Here is a 16,513-nt window from a genome sequence, read left to right as displayed (position 1 = left end):
TCTTTCCACACACCCCCCCTCCCCCCACCCTTGGCAAAACAGAGAAAAGGGTACACCAGAATTTAAAGTCTGGTGATCTGATTCCTTTATGGTTCTCTTATAGAGAAACAAGAGCTGCCCTCCCCTCACCATTGGTATCGCGCATCTCCTCCTCTCGCTTCTTCATGTAGGCAAAATCATTAACGATAGATTCTGACAGGTCTTCCAGGCGTCGTAGCTCTACCTCTAAAGGTTTGAGCTTCTCAACTTTTGCAATCTGGAAAAGAAAGGAATCATGAACCCATTCCCTGAAAAAATCGCTCTGGTCAAGAACACAAGACAACGAGTCTTTTAAAATATTTCACCAAACTTAAAAACTCTTCGATCATTCTAAAGTTAGCACTTCTTCCCTTCCCTACAAATGTTTGTTTCCATCTCAGACTTTTTTATACTTTAATTTTGATTAAAACCTCAGAAGTATTATAATGTGGTAGGCTATAAAGTAAGATATACTATTTTCGCAAGATTTCTGACTTTAATTAAGTACTTTACCCTTCCAATAATGTCTATGAAATAAACAATATTATTAGCATAGTAAGTGTGAGTCAAAATATTAGTCAAACGTGTTTTTATTTTTTTTTAAAATATATTTTATTGATTTTCTTACAGAGAGGAAGGGAGAGAGATAGAGAGCCAGAAACATCGATGAGAGACAAACATTGATCAGCTGCCTCCTGCACACTCCCCACTAGGGATGTGCCCACAACCAAGGCACATGCCCCTGACCGGAATCGAACCCGGGACCCTTCAGTCTGCAGGCCAACGCTCCATCCACTGAGCCAAACTGGCTAGGGCAGTCAAACGTGTTTTTAGAAGAAAAACCACCAAGTTCCCAATAGGGAATGAACAGGAATGAGAGAGTAGGCATAACTATAGCATTAAGATAATTAACCCAGACTACAAAATTAGAGAATTCTGGTTTGCTCATTTAAATACCATAATTTTCGATTTAGTGATCCAGAGCCCAGATGAATCCGAAGTCTGCTAAAAAAAAATTGTTTTTATTTTTTTATTGATTTCAGGACGGGAGAGGGAGAGAGAGAAACATCAATGATGAGAGAGAATCATTAATCGGCTGCCTCCTGCACACCCCACACTGGGGATCCAGCCCGCAATCCGAGCACGTGCCCTTGGCCATAATGGAACCTGGGATCCTTCAGTCAGCGGGCCGATGCTCTATCTACTGAGCCAAACCGGCTAGGGTTGCATTCGTTTTTAGAATGACACTGCTTGTTATCAAAAGAAATCTCCAGGGACTTCCAGGTAGACTAAAGAATGAGGAATGTGAGAAAGAAATGAACTGTTTTTCCTTCTCAACCTAGACATCTGAAATCCCCAAGATTTGACAAAAGCAAGGTTTTTGTTATTCTAATTGTTTTTCTTACCAATTTTTAAATTATCGTTTGCTTTAAAATGGGGATACTCCGATCTTTAAACTCAATACCAGCTGCTCTTAAATTTTTCTATATAAAGAATTCTTTAAAAATTCTTTTTCTACATCTGCTGCTTTACTCCCTATTCAATATACATTATATCTAGAACTCCTTACTTTTTTTTCTCTCTTGTCCAATTTGCCTTCCTTGTTCTTCTTCTCTGTTAAATGTTAATAGCTGTTAATATGGAATGCATGGGAAGAGTTTAAGAGTGTTCTAATGTTCCCTTTGCATATCTGTAATCTTCACTTAACTAGAAAACTGCTGTTAAGATAAGGATATAAAAATTGAGTTGATATTAAAGTACTTAAAATGTAGTGATAGATTTGCAATGACCCACCTAAGTTGTTTTTTTACTGGATGTACACTGTTTTACATTTGTAAAATGTTTGCTAGAGTTAATGGTGTGACTGACACCTGCAGAAGAGAGCTAGGCTAACTGGGTATAAGATCTAACTCTCCTAGCTGAAACCCCAAATGCCAGGTTTTGCCATTAACATAGAATATATGTCTGCTGATTGATTTCATCCAGAGCTACAGAGCAAGGAAAATTCCCCAGGAAAAAGATACCAATACAAGAGACATATAATAAGCTGAACCTTAATCTGTTTACCATTTTGTTTTCCCTCCTGGTCTATAGTTCCCTCTCCAAAGCTTCCTGAATGAGATAGTATAAAAGCAATGGCGTGATACTTCTTTAGAGATAAGTGACTTAAAGTTCCCTAAATAGTAACTTGCAAAAAGAACTGGAAGTGAAACTATGGCTGTGCCTCTGCCAGCTGAAAACAGTACCTGTAAAAATTACTCTGAAGACTACTTCTAAGCTCCTCCCCCACTGTGTGTGTGTGTGTGTGTGTGTGTGTGTGTGTGTGTGTGTTTCAAATGGCAATAGCCTGCGGTATAAAACCTGAAATGGATGATGGAATTAAAATTAATTTGGTACAAAAGTTTAGAGTCCAAGAAACCTGTCCCCAATGCTGTTCCTTTCTGGTGTTTCATTTATTTTTTAATTGTACAAGCAACACCTAAATATGTTCTCCTGCTAAAGAATTTAAAATATTCAGAAGCAAAGGAAACAAAAACGGCAAGTCCACTTTCATAGATCCTCAATTCTCACATCCACATATTCCCTCTTAGTGGTAACCATGATTATGAACTTGGTGTATACCTTTCCAGACCTTGTTAGAAGATACACACTATTTATGCTTTTGTATGAACATAAATGTGCCCTGAAAAATGTAATTTAAAACTATTTACAAATAGGATCATAATGTATGTATACACTGTTGTATTTGCTTTTCTTTTCCCCACTTATGATCTTTCCAAAACTCCAGTGCTTGGGATTCACCTCCCTCTTAACTGCTGCACAGTATTCCATACTGCATCCAGGCCATTGTCTATTTGGCCAATTTCCCAACCCCTTTTCAAGTATAGGTCTTACTGAAGACTCTATTCATAACCAAACAGCCCAGTTCCTATCATCCAAGTCAATTTTATTACCTCCATGAAATCCCTACTCAATCCTGTCCTTAATTCTAGTAAATTATTTTCAGACTTCTATGGGTGGGATAAAGATCTCTTTTCCTAAAAAAACCTCTCTGCCTAATAACTACCTTTATTCTTTTTTTTTTTAATTGATTTTTTACAGAGAAGAAGGGAGAGGGATAGAGAGTCAGAAACATCGATGAGAGAGATCGATCAGCTGCCTCCTGCACGCCCCCCACTGGGGATGTGCCCGCAACCAAGGTACATGCCCTTGACCAGAATCGAACCTGGGACCCTTCAGTCCACAGGCTGATGCTCTAGCCACTGAGCCAAACCGGTTCGGCTACCTTTATTCTTATATTAATTTAATATCTGGGAAGCTTAAAGAATCTAAATATTGAAAACCAACTTGCTATTTCAATCATCTAACATATGGATACTCAATAGGAAAATCCAACAATAATGATATATATTTGTATGCTTAATCTAAATCTAGAAATCAAAACAAATGTAAAGAGGGTTTTTTTTTAACATTTAAGACCCTAACAACAATGCCTTTTTTAGTGCTTACTGTGTGCAAGGCACCAAATTAAATGATGACCTCTGCTCCTCAGAAGCCCACGGTCTGGTGGAGAGGCTCACATAAAAAGCTGTAACTGTAATATAGGGCATTATATATTAACTTCTACAACAAAGGCACACATTAAAAGTGGAACAGGAATAAAGTAGCATGAGATTATATAGCTGAAAGAGTAAAGGAAAACTTAATAGAAGTGGGAAGTTGGGTCTCACAAGTTGTGTAGAATTTGAAAAAAGGTGAGAAGGAAAGACATTCAAGGCTGAGGGGAACCTGCAAATCAAAACACAGAGGGAGAAAAGTGTAGGTCATGCTTAAAAGACCATGAGTAGTCTAATTATGAGTAGTCTGATGTGCATGGATGTGTATGTTTATGCATGCACTCATGTCAATACACACATGTGCTAAGGAGATGGTGGTGGGTAATAGCAAATATAAGTCTCAAAAGTTAGGTTGGAGCGAAGATGATGAAGAAGGTAGTATAATGAATTAGACCTATTAGTATATACCCAGGATGTGATATGATATGTATTTTAGAGCGTGTAACCTCACTTAATCCTCATAACCCTATACAAGGTGAATATTATTATCCTTAAATTTTTCACATGAAAAAATTAAGGCTCAGAGTATTAAATAACTTTCCCAAGATCTCAGAACCTCGTGGAGCTGAAATTGGAATCCATGTCTGACTATACATTGTATTCGGTAGGCACTGAAATTTGATGAAGAAAACCCGATGACCACACTGTTTTCTGGATCAAAGGTGAAGTGAATGAGCTATATTAGGTCAGAAGGATCTGGGTAGTTGTCCAGTTTATTAGTCAAATTTCCTAGGTTTCAGGCTGTTATTCTAATTTTTACAGACTAAGAGAATAAAATTTTAAAACAAATTATCACAAGTGTTCTCAGAAAAACCCTCTTTGCTTGCCCAGGACTAAGCATTCAATGAATATCATCAATACTTAATATCACAGTCAGTACAAGCTAACAAAGAAACATCTATCAAAATCCCCACCGACTTCTATGCTCTTCTAAAAATCTGTTTAATGTTAAAAATATCTGTAAGAATGTTAAATTATACATGTTTCATAAAGGCAGGCCATTTTTCTAGTGTATCTTCTCTCTTCCACAGCTGGAAGGATGGTAGGTATTTTGCCAACAGCTTGCTACAAGCAAGGCCTATTTTATTTGACAGTGTGTGGACCATAGGTTTTCCACTAGGGGGTAGCATTCCCTTTGCAGGCTGCATTTAGCTGTTAAGTAATCAAAAAAATATTAGTACAAGGGACTTCATTTTACAAATGAGGAAACTAAAGATATTATAAAGTTACTAAGTCCTTTGGGTAGAAGACTATGACTAGCAGATCCATGGTCTTTCGACTTCCTACCCATGATTACCAAAGCATTTATTCAGCATCAAAACTGCAAAGCTCTGCTGTAAAATGCAAGTAAAACCAAATCCCTGACCTGCAAAAATACACACACTTAGTATATTCAAACCCTACCTATCTTTCAAACCTTAATCATGAAGACTCCTTTAGCCATTCCTGTCCACACTGATTCCCTCTTCCCTAAAGCCCTACAGAACTTACACTAGCCACACAATTAAGATTCAATCATACATTGTCATATTTACATTGTTTTTATTTTTATCCTTTCCCCCTACACTAGTTTGGCCCTGAACTCAAGGAAACTTTTAAAATGTATACTTTGTTGCCTCGAACAGACTGTCAAACTACAGCAGGAAGGCCGGGGAGGGTGGGAGGGCAGGAGAGGGGTGGGTAAGAGATCAACCAAAGGACTTGTATGCATGCATATAAGCATAACCAATGGACATAAGACACTGGGGGGTAGGGGAAGCCAGGGGATTGTCATGGGCGGGGGGGGGGGGGGGGAAGGAGACCTATGTAATACTTTTTGTAATACTTTAAGCAATAAAAAAAAAATAATAAAATAAAAATAAAATGTATACTTTGTATAGACCCACACACCTGATACATGGCAAACACTTATAAATTGCCTGTTCTGACCATTCCATGAATTCTTCAAAGGAGCCAACTTTCTTATAGCAGGTAAGTGCAGCTGGTCCCCTGAAGCAAGCGTTTCCTGAATGCTGAGCACTCTACACCTACTTTCAGGAGGCCCACTGTCTAGGAGAAAGCTCTCACTATCACACTCATTGGTAGTGTTTGGAAATGTTACAAGTTATAAAGTCTTTCCCTACATATCTACACCTCCAAAATAACTGTAAAACTACTCTTGTTAACCCATTCCAAATCTTGCACTCCTCAAATGATGATTTGAATCTGAAGAGTACAGTTATATGCAATTGTACCAAAGAAAGGTGTTAACTCTAAAAAACTGCTTCATAAAAACACATGTGAAACCAGCCTCTAGATCAGGGGTGGGGAACCTTTTTCTGCCAAGGGCCATTTGGATATTTATAACATCATTCGAGGGCCATACAAAATTATCATCTTAAAAATGAGCCTGCTCTATATGGTCAGACATTTAATTAACTCACCCCTCGTGCCAAATGATTTCATGGGCCTTCTACGGCCCGAGGGCTGGACATTCCCCACCCTGGTCTCGAGAATCATTGGATTATTTTCCTTGGTGGAGCACGAGACTCAGAAGAGAAGCTTCTTGTGGTAAAGCCAGATTCAGTCAAATTACTTTGCTACCTCCACACCCACTGAAAATTTGAGAAGCATGGCAATAAATTTGAATAGCATCCAATTTAACACAATGAAGATAAAGAAGACAGAATCACATTCAAGGACAAGTCTACTTGCATGTGGGGCATGTGAATCACAGGCCTCTTCACAGAAGCTGAAAAGGTCAATGTGCCAAAATAAGTCCAGATAATACTGCCAAACTTAGGACTAAATGAAATTTATTACGATCTTATTTACTCTCTCATAGCCATTTGGCAGTTTCCAGAAAGGGTAGGAGAAGGAAGCTTTTAAAATCTACTGAATTGACTATGCGTCAGGTGCCTTACCCATGTTATTTCATTTAACTTATATCAACAAAGGGATTTTGGTTCTAATACACAGAACCAGAGTTCCTCCTTCCTGAGGGCATTCAGAAAAATAGACATTCTGGAAAGTCTTTAGCTGTTGCTCTAATGAGGGAAACTGTTTTTTTGGTGTATCTGTTGATAGCAAATGACTAAAAGAACCCCTGGGCAAAACAGGATTTATTTTGTAAATCATCACCCAAAAATATGTTTTGTTAAAAATTGATTTTTAGAGAGAAAGGAAGAGAGCCCCAGCTGGTGTGGCTCAGTGGATTTAGCGTCATCCCACGCACCAAGAGGTCATTGGTTTGATTCCTGGTCAGGGTACATGACCAGGCTGTGGGCTCATTCCCAGTGGGGCTGTGGGCTCATTCCCAGTGGGGGACGTGCATGAAGCAACTGATGAATGATTTTTTCTCATCATTGATGCTTCTATTTCTCTCTCCCCCCTCACTTCCTTTCTGAAATCAATAAAAACATATTGAAAAAAATAAAATAAATACTGATGCCAAAGGGCCCAAATCCACTGGAGACAAAGCCTCTCCATTATCTCAAGGGCCTAAAATTAAATGTCTCAAAACCTCTACATATGCTCAGTGCTCCCTGGTAATTAACCAGGGAACAAGTGGTTCTAGTGTCCATTTTCTTGTCACAGTCATTAGCCCAGAGACAACTAACAGCTATATCTAAGCAAAGTTCAAGGGAGCCTAGCCATACATTGAGAAAAGAACTGGTCTTTGGCTTGTGTCATAACTACTTTTCCTCTTCCATCTCAATTTGATCTGCTTTTTTTTTTTGGGGGGGGGGGAGGGGTGACATTGCCAAAGAAAGTAGTGGGAGTTTTTTTGGTTAAGAAACAGAATTCAGAGCTATGTTGTAATCATGTGCGTAAAGAAAAGCTTAGGACGTGCCAGACTTCCACATCAGGAAACGGCGCAAAGGAAGAGCTGTGGTTTGCTTTCTGCTAGGGATTCCCCTCTTGGGTTAAGCAAAAGGTCAGGAAAGATAATGAATGGCTCTTTCCCGGTGTCAACAAAGTCCAAGGAAATTCTAGGAGGTATAGGGGTTCAAAAGTGCTATATGCCAGTGATGTCCACATTATTCTATATGTAAACTCACAATACCATCTGTTTTAGAGAACAAGGTAAGTCTAATAAGTGGCCCATTTAATATATACCACCTACTGATAGCCTTCACATGGGGGGGGAGAGTTACAAGAGATAAAATCCCACATAGGAATTCAATGAATGCTTGCTTACAGAATGGTCTGAGGTTGAGGATACAGCAGCAGTAACCAAAACCTGAAAATCATTTTACCTATTCTTCCACCTCATAATAACTATAACTTTTTATTATTGTTTTATACCTTACAACAGCACTCTAATATATGTAATCTTATTTAAATATAATTAAGATTCTTCTAAATCATGAAAGTTTAAAAGGATTTTTCACTTTACTTTTTTTTTTTTTTGGCATGGTTCTTTTCAGTTTATTGCATGAATGAGTTAAATTAGTCCAAGTTAAAAGCAGACCCCAAATGGTTACATTATATAAGCTGTGAGGTTTTTTTAACTTGTGACAAGGGAGAGAAGGGAAATTCTACCCATTGCAAGGAAATCCTCACTTTAGTTTCAGAGAGGCAAAAGCACATAAAACCCATGAAACTTCAGCTGGTGGTCTTTAGCCAACCGAACTCTACTAGGAACTGGTGGATGTTCCTGCGCTGGTCATCTTGTAGCTGAATGACTTCTCCATATTCTGGATGCTCAATTACAGTACCATTGCAGACAAATTTCTTCTTAAACACCTTCACTAGTTTCTTTTGATTGCAATCATCAGAGATCCCTTGGACAGTAGAAAGGGTTTTCCTGCTACTTCTCTGTTAAATTTTTGTATGGATACTAGAGGCCCGGTGCACAAAAATTTGTGCACTTGGGGGGGGGGGAGGGGGGGTCCCTCAGCCCGGCCTGTGCCCCCTCGCAGTCTGGGACCCCTCGGGAGATAACGACCTGCTGGCTTAGGCCTGCTCCCGGGTGGCAGAGGGCAGGCCTAATCCCTAGGTGCAGCCCCTGGTCGGGCTCAGAGCAGGGCCGATTGGGGAGTTGGGGTGCTGCCCCCTGTCATGCAATGCACAGAGCAGGGCGATCGGGAGGTTGTGATGCCACCCTCAGTCACGCTCAGGGTAGGGCCGATTGGGGGGTTGGGGCACCGGCCCCTGTCACACTCAAGGCAGGGTCGATGGGGAGGTTGTGGCGCCACCCCCGTCACGCACAGAGCAGGGCCAATCAGGGGGTTGGGGCACTGCCCCTTGTCACTCACAGAGCAGGGCCCATCAGGGGGGTTGGGGCTCTGTACCCTGTCACATACAAGAGCAGGGCCGATCAGGGGGTTGGGGCGCCGCCACTCTCACACTCAGGGCAGGGCCGATGGGGAGGTTATGGCTCTACCCCGTCACACACAGAGCAGGGTCCATGTGTGTGTGTGTGTGTGGGGGGGGGGGGGGGTTGGGGCACCGCACCCTGTCACACACAGAGCCGCAGGGTGATCAGGGGGTTGGGGAGCTCCCCCCTATCAGGCACAGAGCAGGGCTGATCAGCGGGTTGGGGCGCCTTCCCCTGTCACAAACAGAGCAGGGTGGATAGGGAGGTTGTGGCCCCGCCCCCTGTCACACACAGAGCCGCAGGGCAATCAGGAGGTTTGGGCGCTACCCCGTCATGCTGATCCCGGCGCGGGAGGCCTCGCGGCTCTGCTGATCCCGGTGCTGGGAGGCATATTACCCTTTTACTATATAGGGTAGAGGCCTGGTGCATGGGTGGGGGCCGGCTGGTTTGCCCTGAAGGGTGTCCTGGATCAGGGTGGAGGTCCCCACTGGGGTCCCTGGCCAGCCTGGGTGAGGGGATGATGGCTGTTTGCAGCTGGTCACACACCCTTCAGGGTGGGGGTCCCCACTGGGGTGCCTGGCCAGTCTGGGTGAAGGGCTGAGGGCTGTTTTCAGGCTGGTAGTGACTGAAGCTCCCAACCGCTCCTTTTTTTCTTTTTTTATTCTGGGCCAGCTTTAGCTTTGAGGCTTGGCTCCAGCTCTTAGGCCTCCGCTGCTGAAAGTAGGTTTCTGGCTTACAATGCTGCGATCCTGCTGGCTGAAGCCCGGCGGACTAAAGCAGGTTTCTGGGGTTTTGTTTAGCTTCTATATTTGTTACATAGTTGCTTAGAGTTGCAGCTCAGAGGCCTGCAGTGGCAGGCAGGGAACGTTGGAGTCCTCTGTCACTGAAGCAAGTAAGCCTCATGTTAGTTTCAAGCTGCCTGGCTGCCGGCCGCCATCTTGGCTGGCAGTTAATTTGCATATCGCCATGATTAGCCAATGGGAAGGGTATCGGTCGTACGCCAATTATCATATTTCTCTTTTATTAGGATAATCCTCAGTGCCGGCAGAAAGCAGATCATCACCTTTACTTACATCAGCAAAGGAATTGAAAGAGTGTAGGTTCTGGTTAGCGAACATTCGATAATACCATAGGATGATTCCTTTACCTCTGGCACATAGAAAGGTGGGTGGGTGGAGGGATCTGGTGGGGGCAGAGCTTCAGGAAGCGAGGTGAGGCTCAAAGGGAGTCCTTGGTGGCAGCAGCTCAGTGACTGGGGTCTCTCTTTACTCTAAGTTCATCAAACAAAGAGTCTCTCTTGCTTTGTTTCTTTGAACTAAACTAGCTTGGAGACAGAAACAAGCAAATCGAAGTCTCTATCAGGAATTGTCTTCCATTCACTATTGGATACTTGCTACTGTTTACCACCTACACATAACTCGATCTAGTTTTGTTCAGTTGAACACTTGAACTAGGAAAAAGAGAAAAGACCTGAAGCCCTGCAACTGTTGTACTACTACTTCCTGTTGCAGAATCAGTCACTTCCAATCTTCTTCCATTTTAGGATATTCTGTTCCAAATCCTGACGAAAGCTAGAGCAATTTTCTGGTTCTATCCCTCCTAGAAAATTCTCTTAAATCACTTAAAGCAACTTAGCCTGTTTATTTCAGTTTACATTCTTCAAAAGCTATTTACATTTCCTGTACCCCACCTCTTCTTCATGCCCACAGATACTGTTTGTAAAGACTCTGATCTGGGTAAAAATACTCTTATCTTACTGTAAAGATCAATCCTCCATTCTTAAAGAGTTCTTGTGGTTTTTCAAAAGTGCTCTTGATTTGAAGAACCATTTTGTGCTGCCCCCAAAGTCTCTCGTAATAGAGATGAAAAAGGCTCAGTTCCCCTTCCCCTTGTTTTATACATACCTCTACTTCCCTACTATCCAAATAAATATCAGTTTTTATTCTCTATAATACTTCCTGTCAGCAAAAATTTCTCATTATCACTACTCCTAGTCCCTTGCAGTTTTTTCTTCTTTATTTCTCTCTTCCTTAGTCTGAAATAATTTTACCTAAAAGCTACTTATGGCTATTGTTGTTTTTCAAATGTAGCACAGTTGCTCAAGTCTAAACAGTGCTGAATCCATGCCCTAGATATAATATAAGGTGAGGCAAAAGAAGGTTTACAGTAGTTTTTATGAAAAATACAGTAATCAATAAATAATGGGGGGCGTGTGGGGCAGGGTGGAAGGGTCAGTGGGGGGGGGGAAGGAGACATCTGTAATACTTTCAACAATAAAGATAAATTAAAAATAAATAATAATAAAGAAGAAACTCTGTTTTGGGTACGCACAACTACTTTTGTCCCACCCTGTATAGAGTTGTCAGTCTGGGAATAAAAGCCTTAGCTTTTAAAAACAAATCACTTTTCTTAACCTTGGACATTAACATTTAAATAAATTCCAGCTTTTAAAAATTATAAATATATATATCTATTTGCTGTCTCAAGAGTGCTAATGGCATATGCTTGAGTGTTTTATCACACCAACATTGCTATGGGACAGCTGGTTTAGTTAGTCATTTGGCTGACGACACAGCTAGAGTTATTGTTTAGGGCTGTTAATACAACTTTTTGTATCAGTAAAATTGTAGCTTGGCTGTCACATGACTGCTGAGAAAACCATAGCCTTCTGGTCAAAGCACAGCCTGTTGGCCTGAATAGGTCACAGAAACCTCACGGCCCAGCACACGACTGCCTCCTCTGGCTGTTACAGTGGGACATACCTCTTCATAATTTTTCGCCTCCACTCCATGCTTCATGTCTAGGATCACGAGTTGGTCAGGTAACCGCCCTGTTCCTGAGAAAGAAATCAAAGGATTCATTGTGCGGAATATTTAAAATTCCGGGAAATCACCCACCCAGCCTCCCTCTCCCTAAACCTCCCCCCTCAATAGAGGGAAACAGCCGCAAACTCCTCCCCCTACTCAGCTGCAGAAAATTCCTGGCTCTGGCTAAAATCACAAGCATTCCAGACAAAGCCTCTGTCTGTGCGGGGTGCCGGAAAGCAAATAGAACATGCTGCTGCCAAACATCTCTAAGCAGGCAGGACAGAGACTGCAGCTGGAACTACAGAGGAACAGAAAGGAGAGAAAACACGTAGGCTTATTGGGCGAGGAAATAAAACTCAAAAGTCAAAATAGTATACAACAGAGTGGCATATTTAGACCAACAGGTAATGGGGACCAACTTAGGTTGAAAAGATACATTTCCAAACCTGAAAAGGTTGTCCTGTCAAATTTTGAGAAAAGGATTATTGGGCATATACTAAGCTTGGATTTACTTAATATAACCAGTACTGAAAAGAACAAAGGATTTATCTAAGATTTCACTTTAATTTAAACATTCTGTTAAATGCACGGCCATTTCAATAAATGAACAAAATGTTATAGAATTATTCCCACAGAGCCAAGAAAACACTTGATAATAAGAAGCATCTCAGGATGCTTCTTAGAAAGAGAAATGTCTATCTGGTATAGTAAGGCCAACAGAACCATGTTCATATTTAAAAAGGTAATCTGACTCAGCTTGATCAAAAAGGAATTCTAATCTTATATCATCAAGTAAAAGAAATGGAGACTTCATCAGCCCCAGAAAATTGCTCAGTCCTTTGGAATTCAATCCCCTGGAATTCACCTGATTATTTATAAAATAAAAACTGCCTACATGAAATTAGGACTTTGGGGAAACAGGGCCACATAAGCATTGGGACTCCTGAGACCAAAAGCCACAGAGAATGGTACTGTACCTTCTGCAGCCTGAGAGGCACTGGAGATTTTCTGAAACAGGCTGAAGTCAATGCAATAACTACTCATTGAGAGCTCACTGGCTGCTACAACTGTCCTGGAGACTACAGTCTTTGCCTTCCAATAATTCGATGGGGATCTAACACATGAACATGAGTAACAGTTACAGTGAAAATGCAAACCAGTATAAAATTTTAAGAGGAAAAACCCCAAACTGGTTCAGATAATCCCAGTTATGGAGCAAAGGTTAGAGGAGGGAAGAGATTAGTTGTAGATGGACCTCATTGAAGAGGGAGCACCTGAAGGCAGGACAAAGTATTCTAGGCAGAAGACAAGCATGGGCAAAGGCTCAGATATTGAAATGAGTAGGGCATGTTTAAATGACAGTAAAGAAGTTCTTTTGGATAGACTAGAAACATCAATTTAAAAGCAATAGAAATAAGACTGAACAGGTAGGATTGGGAAACGATAACAAGCCACCGATGTCTTCTAAGCATTTCAGCCAGTAAGTCTCCAAAACAAAACAACAAAAAGCTGCATCCAGACAAGCCTCTTCTCCCCACTCCAATGTGTAATCCTGATTTCAGCATTGCCCACAGAGATGCATGCAAATTTTTGCTTCTCCTTTCTCATTTAAAAAGTTGTGAAATCCAAGCAGCTCATAGTCCTACCTGGTCCAAATGATCAAGATATTCTCTTCCTAAGACTCTTCCCACTTTCCTTTGCCACAGCATAGCATTAGCATTATTCAAACACAAGTGAAACCACAAAGCCACTCAGGCTGGTCTGAGTCCAGACTACACAATCTCTTGCACAAAACAGCCAACCTAATTCCCCATCAGGGGTTCTCAACCTGTGGGTTGCGACCCCTGAAAATACATCCTGCATATCAGATATTTACATTACGATTCATAACAGTAGCAAAATTACAGTTATGAAGTAGCAATGAAAATAATTTTATGGTTGGGGGTCACCACAACATGAGGAACTGTATTAAAGGGTCGCGGCATTAGGAAAGTTGAGAACCACTGCGTGATATCAAGACCATAAAGGGTCTCCATTGTAAAAAGACTCATTTATTTCTCTCTATATTTTCCTGGAAAAAAACCAACCTTTTAAAAAGTGTTCCCAAGACTACAAGTTCTCCATATCAGAATAAACAGAGAACACGTGTAAACTAGAAATTGAGTGCTTATTATGTGTCTGTGTGTGTGCATGTATATATCATATATTTTAAAAATTAGTTCCCAGGCATCTGCATGCACAGCATCAGCAGCATATAAGAAAGAAATTCAGAACAAAAGATATATTTAGGGTTATGGGTAGGTTTAGTGTTAGGATTAGGGTAACGTTTAGGGTTAGAATTAGAATAGGTTAATGGCTAGGTTTAGGTTTAGGGTTAGGGTTAATTTTAAACTTTTTAAACAAGTTTATGTACATGAGACACATATCTATATAGATATATAGGATGTCCCAATAAATGTGTACATGCTTTAACAGCTGATAACTTAATTTTCCCTCCTTTTCAGGTTTGATTGATTTAAAATAATGGGTGAAGCCAGACTAAGCTTTGAACAAAGAAAATTTATCCTAAAGTGCCATTAAACTTTTTTTTAATTGGGACACATAAAAGATAAAAGTTTATGGTACAGAGCCAGCAACAGTCGATGAATTGAGGACACACAAGTACCAAACAAAATGATGCTTGATGTTTGCGATTTCATTGCTTCATGTTATCAGCAGTGCCTGGACTGTAGAATGGTCATCAGTTTGAAAATAGGCATTGACAAAAAAAACTTATTTCTGTAGATTTTTTTAAATTTTGAAAATGAACTGTATGTTAAACACTGACTTTACAATCATTCAAAGTGTGCATAGATTTTTTGGGGCACCCTGTATATATTTAAATACTTAAATTTACATATATATCTTCAAATGTCTACATAACTAGTAAGTGATGTACTATTAGAAGAAGCCACATTAACCTCTTTGCTATTTCTGAGAGATGCTCAGCGTCTCAAAGTGTTTTTTCTCCAAAGACCTCATTACCACCTGACTTTATTTTTATTGTCTGCTCCAATGAAAATGTAATGTCCAAGAGAGGAGAGACTTCCGTTTTATTCATTGCTATATCCCTAACACCTAGAACAGTACTTAATACATAGGGCACTTGGAGAGGATGTGGAGAAAAAGGAACACTTGTGCACTGCTGGTGGGAATGCAGACTGGTGCAGCCACTATGGAAGACAGTATGGAGTTTCCTTAAAAAACTGAAAATGGAACTCCCATTTGACCCTGTGATCCCACTTCTAGGAATATATCCCAAGAAACCAGAAACACCAATCAGAAAGGATATATGCACCCCTATGTTCATAGCAGCACAATTCACCATAGCTAAGATCTGGAAACAGCCTAAGTGCCCATCAGTAGATGAATGGATTAGAAAACTGTGGTACATCTACACGATGGAATACTATGCTGCTGTAAAAAGGAAGGAACTCTTACCATTTGCAACGTCATGGATGGAACTGGAGAGCATTATGCTAAGTGAAATAAGCCAGTCAATAAAGGAAAAATACCACATGATCTCACTCATTCATGGACAATAGAGACCATTATAAACTTTTGAACAATAATAGATACAGAGGCAGAGCTGCCTCAAACAGATTGTCAAACTGCAGTGGGAAGGCCGGGGAGGGTTGGGGGGCAGGAGGTAGGGGGGTAAGAGATCAACTAAAGGACTTGTATGCATGCATATAAGCATAACCAATGGACATAAGACACTGGGTGATAGGGGAGGCTAGGGGACTGTCTAGGGCGGGGGGATAAAATGGATACATATGTAATACCCTTTGTAATACTTTAAGCAATAAAAAAAAAAAAAAGTAAAAAAAAAAAATACATAGGGCACTTAATAATTATTTGCTAAATGAATCAACTGACTGAGAAATTAAGAAGGCTAGACTGTTGAGGAAAGTACTCTAAAAGAACTAAAGTTAAACTCATGTTTAAATGGGAAAAGAGCATTCCAGTAAATGAGTACATGTGACATGTTTAGAGGGCAAAGCAAACCAGACTGGCTGGGGGTCTGATGAGTAGTGGAAGCTAAGACTGGAGTGAGAGTATAAGGCAGTGGTTCTCAACCTTGGCTGCACATTAGAATCACCTGGGAATCTTTTTAAAATCCTGATTTCTGGGCCTCATCTTCTGGAAATTCTGTTTCTTTGTTATGGGGTGAGGCCAAAACATTAGTAACAAAGAAACAGAATTTCCAGAGGATGAGGCCCAGAAATCAGGATTTTTAAAAGATTCCCAGGTGATTCTAATGTGCAGCCAAGGTTGAGAACCACTGGTAATAAGGACTATTAAATACCATGATACCTAAAGTCCGGTCCAGCTCAAAAATTGTACGATTCAGGTTTCATTCTACAGATCAGGAATATTATTGCTACTACCAAAAAGGGAGGTGCCATTTTGGGGCTCAGCCCATCTGGTTTCCAGATGATCTAATAAATTTACAATTCTTTACCAAAAAAAGAAAAAGAAAAGGGAAAGCTTTTGAAAAAGGACTATCATAATGAAAGATATGTTTTAGGAGATAAATCTGGTACCAGTATTTGGATATATTAAAAACAGGGGTATTAGTTACAAGGCTAATGACATAATTCATGATTTAAAAGATTAGAGTTCAGATTTGTGTGGTGACAGATACAGAAGAAATTTTGAAAGAAGTATCAGCATAACTGATGACAGACTGGAAAAGACAAAAATAATTTCAAAAATATGAGCTCAAG

General features: G+C 40.5%; 1 protein-coding gene across 1 annotated transcript in view; it reads right to left on the bottom strand.

Annotated features, from left to right (window-relative positions):
* TMED10 (transmembrane p24 trafficking protein 10) overlaps window positions 1-16,513 on the bottom strand; it is a 39,007-nt gene that overhangs the window by 3,766 nt on the left and 18,728 nt on the right. Inside the window, exons 3-4 of the mRNA XM_059690084.1 lie at window positions 11,700-11,773; window positions 130-256 (exon numbers count right to left, since the gene is read on the bottom strand). Of these exons, the coding sequence (XP_059546067.1) occupies window positions 130-256; window positions 11,700-11,773 (201 nt within the window). The remainder of the gene's footprint in view (window positions 1-129; window positions 257-11,699; window positions 11,774-16,513) is intronic.

Source organism: Myotis daubentonii, chromosome 1 (assembly GCF_963259705.1).
Source record: "Myotis daubentonii chromosome 1, mMyoDau2.1, whole genome shotgun sequence".
NCBI lineage: Eukaryota > Metazoa > Chordata > Mammalia > Chiroptera > Vespertilionidae > Myotis > Myotis daubentonii.
Note: the sequence above shows the minus strand (reverse complement) of the source record. Positions and strands in the feature narration are given on the sequence as shown.